This window comes from Lipophrys pholis (genome assembly GCF_963383615.2).
Source record: "Lipophrys pholis genome assembly, chromosome: 16".
NCBI lineage: Eukaryota > Metazoa > Chordata > Actinopteri > Blenniiformes > Blenniidae > Lipophrys > Lipophrys pholis.
This window is the reverse complement of record NC_137634.1, coordinates 27,619,078-27,635,004: the sequence shown is the minus strand read 5'-3', so window position 1 is coordinate 27,635,004 and position 15,927 is coordinate 27,619,078. Positions and strand designations below refer to the sequence as shown.

The following is a 15,927-nucleotide window of genomic DNA, read 5'->3' as shown; positions in this document are numbered from 1 at the left end:
CCTCATGTGCTTAAGGACCCGGTAGGCAGCAGTTATTAGCACTAGCGGCATGGGTACTAGCACAAGTAGCTTCTTTTAGCAGCTATTAGCACTAGCGGCATGGGTTACTAGCACAAGTAGCTTATTTTAGCAGCTATTAGCACTAGCGGCATGGGTTCTAGCACAAGTAGCTTATTTTAGCAGCTATTAGCACTAGCAGCATGGGTTCTAGCACAAGTAGCTTCTTTTAGCAGCAATTAGCACTAGCGGCATGGGTACTAGCACAAGTAGCTTCTTTTAGCAGCTATTAGCACTAGCGCCGTTGCTACTAGCATGAGTAGCTTCTTTTAGCAGCTATTAGCACTAGCGGCATGGGTACTAGCACAAGTAGCTTCTTTTAGCAGCTATTAGCACTAGCGGCGCAGCCACTAGCACGAGTAGCTTCTTTTAGCAGCTATTAGCACTAGCGGCGCAGCTACTAGCATGAGTAGCTTCTTTTAGCAGCTATTAGCACTAGCAGCACGGCTGCTTTTACCACAGGGCGACTAAAGTGAGTAATGTGATATATTTGTACAGTGACACTTGTGTTTTCCTCTCTGCAGCTGGACGGCTGGAACAAGAATGACTCAGTGAACCAGTTAATGAACGTGATGACTCATGAGTCATCGTTCATTAAGGTGACTCACGGGTTTTTTAGCGATTCTTTCAAAGTCACATACCACTAGTTTATTTGGTCTTTAACGCCTGGTATCTTTTATTGGAAGGGTCATTTGCGATGGATGTGACCTTCTTCTGAAGTAAGCCGCTGTAAAGGCTGTTTCATGCTTGACGCACAGGCGTGACGTGCAGAACTTAAACATGTGGAATCAGCATGAGAGGACCTGTGTGCCATTTTTACTACAGGTGGCCCCCACTCCCAAACTGCAGGGGGCAGTGCATCGCAAACACACTTCCACCACAGTGTTGGGATTTATGGTTGGATATTAGCATTAAATTACTGTAAGTAATTTAGGAAAAATGTAAATTATTAATGGAAGTAAATGGTAATTTACTCATCAACTCCTAAAGTAATTGAGTAATTACTTAAAAGTTAATCAATTATCAAAAATAATGTATTAATGGAAAATTATTAATTTGCATAAATTTGTTATTTATTAATAAATCGGGGCACCGCCAGATAAACTGGAAATAGCTAATACCAACATATCAGTCACGTTTGGAAAAAGTTTATTTAAGTTAGTTAATATTTCTGTGTAAAATATAACAATCTTAAATAAAAGGGAAGGTGTGAGATCCGAGCACAGACTGTTACAAACCAGTGAATTGTCAACAATAAATACACAATAATCACCAAGAATCGTACAATTCAGCTAACAGGAGTTTATTAATAAAAATGTATTAATTCATAAATAATTCTGGAATCATCTCATAAATCAACACATTCAAATAGCAAACGACATCTAACACGGAGATCTAATCTATTAAACAGCAAACACTATGTACAAAGAGTGTGTGTGTGTGTGTGTGTGTGTGTGTGTGTGTGTGTGTGTGTGTGTGTGTGTGTGTGTGTGTGTGTGTGTGTGTGTGTGTGTGTGGAGTGATGAGGGTGAATGGGTGTGATGACCTCGAACGTCCACCAGGTGGAAGCAGACGTCAGTATGATGACCGTGACGACCACTAGGGTCGTGAGGCGGCGCGCAGAGGGAGAGCGCAATGACTTGATGTGTCCACCAGGTGGACATCAAGAGGGATTGCGATGACCCATGCGACCACTAGAGGCGTTTGACTCGCTCTTTCTGGGGACGCGTTGGTTGCTTAGCGACCAGATAAACAAGACGCCTGTTTGCGCGCGCATGCACGAGGGCGGTCTCTGAGCGAAGCGTCTCACTCACTGTTAAACGAACAGGCGGTTCCGTTGGCCCGGTCCAGAGCGCCGGAGTTCTAAGTGGATGTCGGGACCTGCAGTTAGATCTCTGGTGATCAAGGCAGAGGTGGTGTAGCAGCACCAGATAGCAGTTGGTTGCTAACTGTGGCTGTGTGTGTGTGAGAGCTTATCTTGATCAGATAACAGGAGCAGGGAAGCACAGACCCGGGTTAGTGAAAGAGGGGGGGAGAGAGAGGGGGGGGGGGGGGGGGGGGAGAAAGAGTTCTGAACCCTGGTTCCTCCACACAGAGCTCCCAGTGGGCCTGGAGCTCACTTGGACCTCTGGTTCTGAGGTGGTTAGTCTCGGGTCAGTCTTTAGTGTGCGCTAGCGGAGAACTAGCCAGCGCGGTGTGCACCTGAGCAGGTAGTTGACGCAGGAACAGCTGGATGAAGAGGAACTCAGCGTCACCTGATCCCCTCAGCGCCAACATGTTCTCCATCAGCTCCTGGGTTTACTGTCTCCCTACATGTTCTCCATCAGCTCCTGGGTTTACTGTCTCCCAACATGTTCTCCATCAGCTCCTGGGTTTACTGTCTCCCAACATGTTCTCCATCAGCTCCTGGGTTTACTGTCTCCCAACATGTTCTCCATCAGCTCCTGGGTTTACTGTCTCCCAACATGTTCTCCATCAGCTCCTGGGTTTACTGTCTCCCAACATGTTCTCCATCAGCTCCTGGGTTTACTGTCTCCCAACATGTTCTCCATCAGCTCCTGGGTTTACTGTCTCCCAACATGTTCTCCATCAGCTCCTGGGTTTACTGTCTCCCTACATGTTCTCCATCAGCTCCTGGGTTTACTGTCTCCCAACATGTTCTCCATCAGCTCCTGGGTTTACTGTCTCCCTACATGTTCTCCATCAGCTCCTGGGTTTGCTGTCTCCCTACATGTTCTCCATCAGCTCCTGGGTTTACTGTCTCCCAACATGTTCTCCATCAGCTCCTGGGTTTACTGTCTCCCAACATGTTCTCCATCAGCTCCTGGGTTTACTGTCTCCCAACATGTTCTCCATCAGCTCCTGGGTTTACTGTCTCCCTACATGTTCTCCATCAGCTCCTGGGTTTACTGTCTCCCAACATGTTCTCCATCAGCTCCTGGGTTTACTGTCTCCCTACATGTTCTCCATCAGCTCCTGGGTTTACTGTCTCCCAACATGTTCTCCATCAGCTCCTGGGTTTACTGTCTCCCAACATGTTCTCCATCAGCTCCTGGGTTTACTGTCTCCCAACATGTTCTCCATCAGCTCTTCCAAGCCGTTGAGAGACAGAAGGCGCTCCGCCCGCTCAGCATCAGACAGCTGGAACAGCTGGAGGAGTTGAATTTTGAGCGCGGTGTATTTTCCGTACGCCGGCGGGTCCCGAAGCAGAACCATGACCCGGCGGGTGGTGGAAGAATCCAACGCTGCGACGACGTGGAAGTATCTCGTGTCGTCGGCCGTTACCCCTCGGAGATGGAACTGAGCCTCGATGTGTTGGAACCACGGCTCCGGATCGTGCTGCCAAAACTCTGGCAGTTTGACAGCTGCGGCACACAGCGGGGGCTCCAGCTCCCACGCTACCAGCGAATGGCCCCAACCTACCAGCGAATGCCCCGGTTCCCTCGCTACCAGCGAATGCCCCCAACCTACCAGCGAATGCCCCGGTTCCCACGCTACCAGCGAATGCCCCCAACCTACCAGCGAATGCCCCGGTTCCCTCGCTACCAGCGAATGCCCCGCTGCCGGCTTCTACAGACATGTTCAGATGTCAGGGTCACCAATGTGGAGTCAGAGAAGGACGAGACGGACGAAGGAGTCGAGTCGGTTTTCTTTATTGCCTCCAGCAGCCTGACCGTTCACCTGTCAAACACTCCCTCTTTTCACACCTCCCGTCAACCCCCCCCCCCCCCTCCCCCCCACACGTCACCGACACGCCCACTTCATTCTGCTTGAGAGAACCTCCCTCCAGTTGCTCTCCACTGGTTTGTGTTAAAGATGCATTTTCAGTATGACTCTACACATTTTATTGTAAAAATTGTCGAATTTGACTTTTTTGCGATCAAATCCAGGGCAGAAATCCTCATATCTGACTGGTCCAATACAAACTGGGTCACATGACGCTGCCTGGTTCTGTTCCTCAGCAGATCACCAATATGAACTTTACAGAAATATTTGTTATACAGCATGACTCTTAATGTAGGTATGAGAGAAGGCAGGCAGTACTCTGCTTCACCTCAAGGGGGCGTACGTAAACTGATAGTTTCAAGTATGTGACCACTAAACTTTTGGCCTAAATAATTTTTGTTTCTTATCATTTTGATAGACAACCTTTATTAAAAATGATTAAAGCACCAGAATTTAAAGTTTGAAAAATAACAGAAATCTTTACTGAAGGTCAAAATGACATTTTACACATCTCTGTACTTTAATTTGTTTCCAGTAAATATGAAGTGCTTAAACACAAGAAGGGCGCTCTATCCATTTCTATTAAAGAAACTTTCTTTGTGGGACCAAAACGCTCCTGCGTTTATGTTTGTGTTGGTGTAAGTGTAGAAAGAGGAATGCTGATGGGATATGAAGCATTACCAGTTGGTGCTGATGGATGAATAGTGAAATAAGAGGCTCCTTCCAGTTCTTACAATTGGAAATGTGACTCCAGAGGAGTCAGTGCCTCACCAGCCATGAACCTCCCCGCACCTCACTGCTCTGTACCTATTTTTCTTTTCACTGCCAGAATGTTTAATCAATAAAATGTACAAAAGGTGACATTAACATAGCAAGAGGCTTGAGTTATGTATGCTTCCAAAAGTCGGCTTTTCACATCAGTCATTTCAGGTATACAACAGAAAGAAACGAAATACAGACAGAGAGAGAAAGTAATTCTATAATACAATTTACAGATCAAATTCAATACAGAGTTCTTTGGTCTTCACAGCTTTGGAGTTGGTGCAGTGCTTTAAGGTGATTATGTGTGATGACAGCAGTGATTTGAATACCATGAATTTAGGTTTCTGGTTGAAACATTTAGAGCAGTGTATATGATATAGGATATTTTGCTAATAATAAGATCAGGTTTATCACAAAGGATTTTTTGGGGAGGGAAGTTTTTTCCATAAATACCAAAAATAACATCTTTTGTTTCAAATTGTATGTGAATATTAAGCTTTCCAGTCACAAACAAACATATGTTGTTCCAGAATATCTGAGTGTAGGAGCAGTCCCAAAACAAATGGCTGATTGATTCTTCAGTGTTATGACAGGAAGGGCACAGAGGATCTACATTCAGGCGATATTTTGAAATAATACTCTTTACAGGGTAACATGGATGTAAATACTTGAGGCATAACTCTGGAATCTTATTACAAAGTATTTCCTGGGCAGGAGCCAAACACAATTCCAGTCTATGTCCAGAAATGCATTGTTCCACTGTGAGGTACCGATGAAATAGGCTCAAAAAGGTTGGTGACCCCGTACTAGAACTGAACTATGGAATCGGTCCTCCAGGCCAGCGGGGGGCGCGTCACTCACACCGCAGCTCAAAATGGAACCATAGAAGAAGACTTCCGCAACATGTCAACGTCTTCCGGTGTGTTTCATCAGCCACGAGTTTTCCTCCAACCTAAGAATCTAATCCAGTCTGACTGCGGACCGGACAGCGTCTCTCACGGACCGGACAACTTCTCCCCCGACCGGACAGCGTCTCTCACGGACCGGACAACTTCTCCCCCGACCGGACAGCGTCTCTCACGGACCGGACAGCTTCTCCCTCAAACCGGACAACTTCTCCCTCAAACCGGACAGCTTCTCCTCCGGACAGCCGCAGCAGAGCCGCGCTGATGGGAGACCCGGTGACGGAGTACACAGCCCGGCTGCAGCAGCAGGTAGCCCCGCTATTAGCCTGTTAGCCTGTTAGCCCATAGACCCGGACCGTGAGATCGTTTTTGTTTCGCTTCATATTTTAGTCCACAAGTAAAGATGGTTTTGTATTTTAGGTTTTTTTATTGAAGTCTGCAACGTGAGTTTGAGCTGAAAGTTGAGTTAAGAGTCAGAAAGTTGTTTTTAAAGTCTGTCGTTGGATTGAACGTATTGATTGTGTTGGCGATGCTATTCGGCGATGTTTGGCTCCCTCTGCTGTCCGAGTAGCAGAATGCCTGCAGATTGTGAACATCTTTGTTCTTTAAAAAAGTGAAGATGTTCGTTATTTGTTGTGTCACTGAACTGTGAATGTTGAACCCAGCAGAGTGTGAAGAGCTGAGTCGGATTCAGACTGAACCTTTCTCTTCCAGGAGCGTGAAATCCGCAGCCTGTCGGCTGAGATTCAGAGTCTGAGGAAACCGGCAGGTGTGACGACTCGTCTGGACGAATTGAGGGACGAAAACTCTCGGCTGAAGTACCGTATCAACGTCCTGAAGAGGGTGGGAGAGTCTGCAGCTGCAAACCTCACAAACGTCTACTTAAAGCGATGTTAAAACTTAAAGCGACGTTAAAACTTAGTGTCATTTACCTTGAAGTTAATTGTGTGTGTATGTGTGTGTGTCCAGAGTCTCCAGGAGGCCCCTCCCTCCTCCACCCCCCTTTCTAAAGCCATGTTAAACATCAATCAGCGGCTGCAGGACGTGTTCGGAGACGCCATCCGGGCCGCCTGCCCCGAGCTGGACCAGCCGCCGCTCTCCGTCACCCCCAACCAGCAGGCCAAGTTTGGAGACTACCAGTGCAACAGCGCCATGGCCATGGCTCAGGTCGGACACCCCCCTGAGAGCTTCCATCACCGGGGGCGTGGCCAGGCTTGATTGACAGGATCAGTGTGTTGATGTTGACTTTAAAGCTGTGAGAAATAGGGGTGGGGCTTTAACAAGAAGCTGAGCCTTTCTATTGGCTGGAGTCAGGCCACGCCCCTGAGCTCATGATGATATCAGATGTTTATATACAGATTAGGAAAAGATATAATAATTATCTATCGTTAAAGTTTTCTGGGGTATGAATGTTTATTCAGTATTCACACCACTTTCCTTTAATTCAGAGACGTTTTTTATTAATGAAACAAAAAATATAAAAAAGGATTAAAATCTGTCACATTTAGAGGATTTCTGTGTGTGTGTGTGTGTGTGTGTGTGTGTGTGTGTGTGTGTGTGTGTGTGTAGATGTTGAAGATGAAGGGGATCAAAGTGAATCCTCGTGAAATCGCTGAGAAGATCATAGAGAATCTTCCAGACAATGAGCTGATCCAGAAGACTGAGATCGCCGGTCCAGGTAGAAGCATTCAAAGTTAAAAATATTTTAGAAATTCTTTACAAAAGTTTAATGTAAAAACTAACTTTATAAATATATTGTGTATTTTCCACTTGAAGGATTTTTCTGGTAATGCTCCTTTTGGCCACTGGTGGCAGTAGTGTGTGTGACACATTGCACCATCTGTTGGTAGAAAGTGGGATTACAAGTTGGATTACCATGTTTTTAATGTCTTTTAAAACTCGATTGTTCATGTTTCTAGCCTGGATTTCGTCCTTTGAAGTCCATATGAATTAGGTTGATGTGGATTTTCTGTGATTAAGTCTGAAATGATCTCTTTCTTTAATGATTGTTTGTTTGGTCTTCAGGCTTCATCAATGTCCACCTGAAGAAAACGTTTGTCTCCAAACTGCTGAGCAGCTTGTTGATGAACGGCGTCCAGCCGCCGCCCCTCGCGTCCCGCAAGAAGGTCTGTCCTCGCTTACTAGTTTTCAGGAAGTAGCTACCAGGAGCTAGCTGCCAAGAAGTAGTTGCCAGAATGTAGTTACCTGAAACTAGCTACCAGGATGTAGCTGCCAGGAGCTAGCTACCAGGATGTAGCTGCCAGGAGCTAGCTACCAGGATGTAGCTGCCAGGAGCTAGCTACCAGGGTTTAGCTACCAGGATGTAGCTGCCAGGAGCTAGCTACCAGGGTTTAGCTACCAGGAGCTAGCTGCCAGGAGCTAGCTACCAGGATGTAGCTGCCAGGAGCTAGCTACCAGGATGTAGCTGCCAGGAGCTAGCTACCAGGGTGTAGCTGCCAGAATGTAGCTATCAGGAGCTAGCTACCAGGGTGTAGCTGCCAGAATGTAGCTATCAGGAGCTAGCTACCAGGATGTAGCTGCCAGGAGCTAGCTACCAGGGTGTAGCTGCCAGGAGCTAGCTACCAGGATGTAGCTGCCAGGAGCTAGCTACCAGGGTGTAGCTGCCAGGAGCTAGCAACCAGGGTGTAGCTGCCAGGAGCTAGCTACCAGGAGCTAGCTACCAGGAAGTAGCTGCATGAATGTAGTTCTAAGGAAGTAGCTACCAGGAGCTAGCTTCCATTAAGTAGTTATACCATCCAGTTTAAAGTAAATGAAAACATACGAGGGGAATCTGAAAGCCGGTCTGTGTTCCAGGTTGTGGTGGACTTCTCTTCTCCCAACATCGCCAAGGAGATGCATGTTGGCCACCTGCGGTCCACCATCATCGGAGAGAGCATGTGTCGCCTGTTTGAGTTCCTGGGCCACGACGTGCTGAGGTCTTCATAAACCTGGTCTGCTGGTCTACAGTTATGGTGCCGACCACGTTCAGCGCTAACTCTCTCTCTGTGTGTGTGTGTGTGTGTGTGTGTGTGTGTGTGTGTGTGTGTGTGTGTGTGTGTGTGTGTGTGTGTGTGTGTGTGTGTGTGTGTGTGTGTGTGTGTGTGTGTGTGTGTGTGTGTGTGTGTGTGTGTGTGTGTGTGTGTGTGTGTGTGTGTGTGTGTGTGTGTGTGTGTGTGTGTGTGTGTGTGTGTGTGTGTGTGTGTGTGTAGGTTGAACCATGTGGGCGACTGGGGGACTCAGTTCGGGATGCTGATCGCTCACCTGCAGGACAAATTTCCAAACTACCTGAGTGAGTCTCCGCCCATTGGAGACCTGCAGGCATTCTACAAGGCCAGTCTGAGCCGAACGTCCGGCTGAACGTCTGTCTCAATATCCGACAGAACGTCGTCCTGAATGTCTTTCCCTCCCTCCCTCCCTCCAGGAGTCGAAGCAGCGTTTCGATGAAGACGAGAACTTTAAGAAACGGGCGTATCAGTGTGTCGTGAAGCTGCAGAGCAAAGATCCAGACTTCATCAAAGGCTGGAATCTGATCTGTGACGTCTCCAGGAAGGGTGAGTCCAGGACTAGGTCCAGACCATGATTGGTTTTCAGACTCAAAAACACTACTTCAATCAGCTTCAGATCCAAAACTGCTGACTTTTTTTCTGCTAACTATTCTTGTCTCTGTGTTTGTCCCTGTCTGTCCCTGTTTGTGTCCGTCTGTCAGAGTTCCAGAAGGTGTACGAGTGCCTGGACGTGTCGATTGTGGAGCGAGGAGAGTCTTTCTACCAGGAGCTGATGATGGAGGTGGTGAAGGAGCTGGAGGACAAAGGTCTGTGTCTCCGTCAGGAAATGGGCGGAGTTAGACTGCATATAGCTTCAGCTCACATGGACGTTTAGTTCTGGATGATTAAATGATCAAGCAGGAAAAACTAGAAACGACTATTAGTTTCTCAGAGAATCAATGAAACTTCCCTGACCCCTAACCCTGTCCCTGTGTTGGACAGGGAAAAGACGTCCTCAAATCAGATTTAAACATCCTGAAATGATCTGTAATTATCTCCATCAAACCCTGCAAAGTTCTTTCGATGATCTGCAATGTTTTTATAAAGAAATCTTGAGAAATAAAATAAATTCCTCCAAAATATAGTTTAACTCCTAAAATGAGCTTCAGCTGCAGTTCCGTTGTTTCTCCACCAGGAGGCACTGTCAGCTCATGAATGCTCCACAGGGAGAGCCGCTCCAGTGTTAACCCTTCACCTCCCCCATCCCCCTCCCCAGGCCTCCTACAGAATGAAGACGGGCGCCAGCTGCTCTTTGTCCCCGGTCAGTCAATCCCGCTCACCGTGGTCAAGTCTGACGGCGGCTACACCTACGACACGTCTGACCTCGCTGCGCTGCGGCAGCGGCTCCACGACGAGAAGGCCGACATAATCATCTACGTGGTGGACAGCGGCCAGGTGGGCAGGGCTTAGGGTGGACAGTGACAGGGTGGACAGGTGGACAGTGATGGGGTGGGCAGGGCTTAGAGTTGACAGGTGGGCAGGGCTTAGAGTGGACAGGTGGACAGTGACAGGGTGGGCAGGGCTTAGAGTGGCTTGGCGGGTTGGGGTTGACAAGTGGGCGGGGCTTAAGTGGAAGTTGGCGTGGCTTGGGGTGGACAGCCGCCCGGCTGGTGTGGGGTATGGTGGACAGCAGGCATGTGGGCATGGCTTAGGGTGGGCGGAGCTTGGAGACGGTCTGCTGGATGAAGCTGACCGGTCCTTACCAGGTGCATTTGTTTTGTCCTCCAGGGGACACACTTCCAGGTGGTGTTTGCTGCAGCGCAGATGATCGGCTGGTACGACCCCCAGGTGACCCGGGTGGAGCATGCCGGCTTTGGGGTCGTTCTCGGGGAGGACAAGTAAGTCTGAACCAGAACATATCGGATCATGAGGAGGAATCATGGTCACACACACACACACACACACACACACCTTTTGACTCATCCTGATTCCTCCTAACTCGTCCTGTGACTTGTCCTGTTACTCAGGAAGAAGTTTAAGACTCGGTCCGGGGAGACGGTGCGGCTGAGGGACCTGCTCGAAGAAGGTCTGAGGAGGTCGATGGACAAACTGAAGGAGAAGGAGCGTGACAAGGTGCGTACGTCTGCAGAAGGTCCTGTTGAGTTCCGCTCGTTTCATTGTTGGGTAAAGGGATCGTCACAGTGCAGTTCTGGGAGGTTTAATGTCGTAATAAGGAGACGATGATTGTGGTCTGTTATGGGACGTTGCTGACCCGCGCCCTTACCCCCCCCCCCCCCCCCCCCCCCCCACACACAGGTCCTGACCCCCGAGGAGCTCCTGAAGGCTCAGCGCTCTGTGGCCTTTGGCTGCATTAAGTACGCCGACTTGTCGCACAACCGCATCAACGACTACGTTTTTTCCTTCGACAAGATGCTGGACGACCGAGGAAACACAGCGGCGTACCTGCTCTACGCCTTCACCCGCATCAGGTGGGTGACACCACCTCCCGGGTCTCCTGATTTACTTTGAGACCAGAGGCGTCACACTCGGGTCCTGCATGTGTCCATGACTCCTTTAGCAGCTGAATGTCCTGACGGTTTCTCCCCACGTTCGGCAGAAGCCTGATGGCCAGCCTGGTTTCAATCAGGCTGTTGAAGCAGCAGACATGGAAACATGAAGGGGTGCAGCCCCCCGGGACCTGAGGCTGACACCCCTGGTCCAGACTCAGGTCTGCCGCGGACTGTGGAGATGCTGACAGAACGGCTCCTCCCTCGTCGGTCCACAGTTTGATGCTCTCTGTGTGGCAGGTCCATTGCCCGTCTGGCCAAGGTGGACGAGGCTGCGCTGAGGAAGGCGGCGGAGACCACTGAGGTTCTTCTGGAGCACGACAAGGAGTGGAAGCTGGGGAAATGCATCCTGCGCTTCCCAGAGATCCTGCACAAGATGGTGGACGACCTCCTGCTGCATACACTGTGCGACTACCTGTACGAGCTCGCCACCACCTTCACAGAGTTCTACGACAGCTGCTACTGCGTGGAAAAGGACCGGCAGACCGGTGAGCGCCCCCTGGAGGACACTTCAGTTCACACGCCAAACGTGTTTAAATAGATTTAATGTGGTGGAAATGCACTGCTCAAAAAATAAAGGGAACACCTAACAACATATCCTAGATCTCAATGAATGAAATCTTGCAGTTGGAAGTCTTTATTCAATATATAGTAGAGTCTGGTGAGAATACAAAATGTACTTGACTTTATATAATCCGCAGGCTCACCTGTGTGGCTTCAATAGTCTTGTGCTTTGGGTTCAAAGGGCCTCCAGGGGTGAAGCAATCATCTGCATGTGATGGAGGAGTGTACAGTGCATGAAGGAAGGGGGCGTGGCCTCAATAGCCCTGCAGGGGGCGTGGCCTCGATAGCCCTGCAGTAAGCAGTGCTGTGTGCATGTGATTGAGGAGTGTACTTGCATTAAATCTGGTTGTTTTAGCCAAGATTCTGCTACAATATATTTCCCCAACTATATTTAAGTTCCCTGTCGAGGGCCAACCTTCAATTTTGTAATATTCTGTTTTATTCCCATAAATTCCCATTAATTCTCTTGGAAAGTTTCCAACTTTGAAAATTCCTGGAATTCTGCAACCCTAATCAGAAGGAACCACTGCATCTCATCCTGGTACCTGATGGCAGTCAGGGTATCTCTAGCACACGGAGGGCTGTGGGCCATCCAAAGAAAGGCCCCCCCACCCCCACACCTTTACTGACCCACCAAACCGCTCATGCTGGAGGATGTTGCTGCAGCAGAACATCTCCAGTCTCCAGACTCAGTGTGAAGCTGCTCTCATCTGTGAAGAGCACAGGGCGCCAATGGTCAGTAGTGGTGTTCTCCTGCTAATGCCAGTGGTCCTGCAGGGGGTTGGGCTGTAAGCCTCATTTCCATGTTGTCGGTTTCATTTGCTCAACAGGTGAAATTGATTCATAATTAGTGTTGCTTGCTAACTGGACAGGTTGTGTGACACACTTGGGGTTACATTGTTTAGGTGTTTGTTCCCTTTAGTGTTTTGAGCGGTGTACAAACCAGAGATCCAGAGTTTGTTTAAAACGTCCAACATGTTTGTGTCCAGGTGAGGTGGTGAAGATCAACATGTGGAGGCTGCTGCTCTGTGAAGCCACAGCAGCCGTCATGGCCAAAGGCTTCGACATCCTGGGCATCAACCCCGTCAGCAGGATGTGATGTCACGTGTCTGTACTCAGCTTGTTCATTATTTTCCATGAAAGTGAAGCAACATGGACATGACGTCTCATCACTGAACGTTTTGTATTAAAGTGTGAAGCTGAAGCTCGTCCGGTCTGCTGTCAGTCATTTTGTTTATCAGTCATGCAAACATCTGCCTGGAGTTCCAGAGATGGAGGCGGAGCTCCACCTTCATTTACACAGACTGCATATAAACCTGGTTCAGAGCTGCTATGAGCAGCCAAACCTGTAGAGGGCAGTGTAGCATGCAGCTATGATAGCCAATCAGAATCCTGGAAAAAAAAACACCACGTCATGAATTGTGACGTAAACACAGATATCCCACAGTACCTGAACGCCACATGTACAATCTGCCCCCAGGCTTCCTGCGCTGTCCAGAGAGCATGAAGCTGCGTCGCCATTGGCAACCTGCATGTAGTTTTAACGCAAATATCAAGAGGAATTTGGAATTTCTTAAAGTTGGTTTTGTAAAAGAACTAAGAAGTGGAAGGATATAATAATCTATCAGAAGTTTATGAATTTTTGTTCAGTATTCACACGACCTTTTAATTCAGAGACGTTTTGTATTAAAGAAACAAAAAATATAAAAAAGGATTAAAATCTGTCACATTGAGAGGATTTCAAAGTAAAAGAACAAATTTTGTGTAAATATTTATTGTGTGTGTGTTGAAGATGAAGGGGATCAAAGTGAATCCTCGTGAAATCTCTGAGAAGATCATAGAGAATCTTCCAGACAGCTGATCCAGAAGACTGATCGCCGGTCCAGGTAGAAGCATTCAAAGTTAAAAATATTTTAGAAATTCTTTACAAAAGTTTAAGCCTGGACAGCACGAGGAACCTGGACGGAACGTTGAGCGTTGACGGCCAGGGACTGGAGCCAGTAACTGGAACCACCAGGGACTGGAACCAGGACCCGAAACCCTGAACCTTCCTGCTGTGAGTCAGACCAGGAACTGGAACCACCAGGAACTGGAAGCAGGAACTGGAACCACCAGGGACTGGAGCCAGGAACCGGAACCCTGAACCTTCCTGCTGTGAGTCGGACCAGGAACCTTCCTGCTGTGAGTCGGACCAGGAACCTTCCTGCTGTGAGCTCTGAAGGATTTAACCTCTTAACCACTGCGATCAGATTAGCAGAGGCGTCAGGCTCCGGTTCTCGAGGCCGCTGCCTTGCTGGTTTTAGAGTCTTCCTGGTGATGTCATCATCAAGCGTCCAATAAGGAGCCCCTTGCTCAGTGATGTGTGTTGCACCCAGGAGACACCGAAACTGTGCAGGACCAGTTTGGACCGGGTCAGAGTGGGTTTGTCCCTGAACTAAAAGTCTTTCAACGAGTGGACTGAGAGAAGTGAAGCCGCCATTTTCAGCCCCATCCAGGCTCCAGCAGGTCCTCAGTAATTATCCTTCTGAAACTAACAATCCATCAATCATCTCTATCGACTGTTGTCATCAACACAGAACTAAGAGGCCAATGATGATGAAATGCTTCTTTGTTTGAATAAACATGTTTAATATCGAATCAGGAGGCATCAACAATCACAGACTGATGGCCTGAGATCAATATGGATCTCATACAGAGCAGGGCCTGGTCACTTATAGATCATCCAGAGGGGGCACACAGACAGAGCAACGGCCTGGTCACACACACACACACACACACACACACACACACACACACACACACACACACACACACACACACACACACACACACACACACACACACACACACACACACACACACACACACACACACACAAAAAGCATTCAGATCAAAAATAATAATAAAAGACAAACTACAACAACATTATTACTTAAAATAAGGCGAAGGGACGGAGCGGCTGCTGGTAGCTCAGTTCTGGGTTCTGGTTCCTCTGCTGGTGAGGCTGTGGCTGCAGATGGAATGAAGGATTCTTGTATGTTGTTTTTCTGGCCAGTGGGACTTTATATCTTCTGCCTGATGGGTGGAGGGTGGATGAGGGGTGGAGGGATGGGTGGAGGGTGGATGAGTGATGGAGGGGTGGAGGGTGGATGAGTGATGGAGGGGTGGGTGGATGAGTGATGGAGGGGTGGGTGGAGGGTGGATGAGTGATAGAGAGATGGGTGGAGGGTGGATGAGTGATGGAGGGGTGGGTGGAGGGTGGATGAGGGGTGGAGGGATGGGTGGAGGGTGGATGAGTGATGGAGGGGTGGAGGGTGGATGAGTGATGGAGGGATGGGTGGAGGGTTCATGAGTGATGGAGGGGTGGGTGGATGAGGTGTGGAGGGATGGGTGGAGGGTGAATGAGTGATGGAGGGGTGGAGGGTTCCTCCACCTGCTCTTCCAGGAGGGACAGTAGAGTTTGTGTTGAGCCTCTTATTCTGCCGGCTGGTCGGTGATGCGGGATCGTTTTATTTCCTGTTTGCTGGTGAGGAAGTTGTACCAGGATGTGATCCTGAAGGTGAGAATGGATCCTATGAGTGACTGGTGAACCATTGTTAGAATCTTTTCACTGATGTTGAAGTGCCTTAGCTTCCTGAGAAGACGGAGACGCTGGAGCGCTTTACTGTAAATGGTGTGGGAGTGTGTTTGGAGGGACAGGCGGGTGTCTCTGTGTCCACCTGTCCAACCTGTTCTCCCTGGATAGTCAGGGGATTAAGAAGCTGAGATGTAATTGCTGCTCTGTCCCCGTCACTGTCCCCGTCACTGTCCCCGTCACTGTCCCCGTCCACACAGCACAGCTCCTTTGTCTTTGGACAGCCCAAATCCGAGTTCGAGTTGTGTGTTTGTGTAAATGTTGCTAACGTCTGCCCTGTTGTATAACGAGCCACTAGAGGTCGCTGTGTCGCTGAGTAAATATTTTGCATTGAAAAATTATTTTATTAAATTTTGGAACATTCTCAAAATTACTTTGTATTATGAGTTAATATAACAGACTGACTCAGTACTATTTGAATTCATATTGTTTACAAAGTTCTTTAAATAGTTCCTCTTACCTGCCACTCATGCACAGAGGTTGAAGAGGACAGTTTGTGAAGAGGTCGATGTGCTGAACCTTTCTCTCCATTGTTTCCAACTGGTCCATGTAAAAGTTGCTAAATCCTCTTAAAAACTACATGAAATAGTGGCAGCCGTGTTCTGTGACACCATGAGAACCACATCGTTGATTTTGACTGGAGAAAAGGCGTTTTAATCAACCTTATTTTCAGGTTCGCGTTTCCCCCCTTGCTAGGTTATATATTGTCTGCTGCAGAAAGAGAGACC

General features: G+C 48.4%; 1 protein-coding gene across 3 annotated transcripts; it reads left to right on the top strand.

The window, feature by feature from the left end:
• Positions 1 to 5,397: 5,397 nt before the first annotated feature.
• Positions 5,398 to 12,774, top strand: rars1 (arginyl-tRNA synthetase 1). 3 transcript variants are annotated; one of them, XR_013936125.1, is made up of 16 exons: positions 5,412 to 5,759; positions 6,165 to 6,293; positions 6,420 to 6,617; positions 7,020 to 7,128; positions 7,476 to 7,576; positions 8,265 to 8,386; positions 8,660 to 8,780; positions 8,872 to 9,001; positions 9,157 to 9,261; positions 9,711 to 9,889; positions 10,223 to 10,332; positions 10,462 to 10,567; positions 10,751 to 10,923; positions 11,052 to 11,162; positions 11,242 to 11,489; positions 12,555 to 12,774. XR_013936125.1 is itself a non-coding variant. In XM_080483609.1 (15 exons), the coding sequence occupies exons 1-15, from the start codon at positions 5,715 to 5,717 to the stop codon at positions 12,662 to 12,664; spliced, it is 1,986 nt and encodes a 661-aa protein (XP_080339735.1). In that variant the 5' UTR covers positions 5,398 to 5,714; the 3' UTR covers positions 12,665 to 12,774. The 3 variants fall into 3 exon arrangements, 2 of the variants coding, with proteins under 2 accessions (XP_080339735.1, XP_080339736.1); XM_080483609.1 differs by lacking the exon at positions 11,052 to 11,162 and having other exon boundaries at positions 5,398 to 5,759; XM_080483610.1 differs by lacking the exons at positions 11,242 to 11,489; positions 12,555 to 12,774 and having other exon boundaries at positions 11,052 to 11,223.
• The last annotated feature ends 3,153 nt before the right edge of the window (positions 12,775 to 15,927 follow it).

What these genes read in the sequence shown, in the direction of transcription:
- rars1 (XM_080483609.1), top strand. Translation starts at nt 5,715, where the DNA reads ATGGGAGACCCGGTGACGGAGTACACAGCCCGGCTGCAGCAGCAG. An exon ending in GTATCAACGTCCTGAAGAGG is followed by an intron (nt 6,294 to 6,419) that starts GTGGGAGAGTCT and finishes GTGTGTGTCCAG; the next exon opens with AGTCTCCAGGAGGCCCCTCC. An exon ending in GTCGTTCTCGGGGAGGACAA is followed by an intron (nt 10,333 to 10,461) that starts GTAAGTCTGAAC and finishes CCTGTTACTCAG; the next exon opens with GAAGAAGTTTAAGACTCGGT.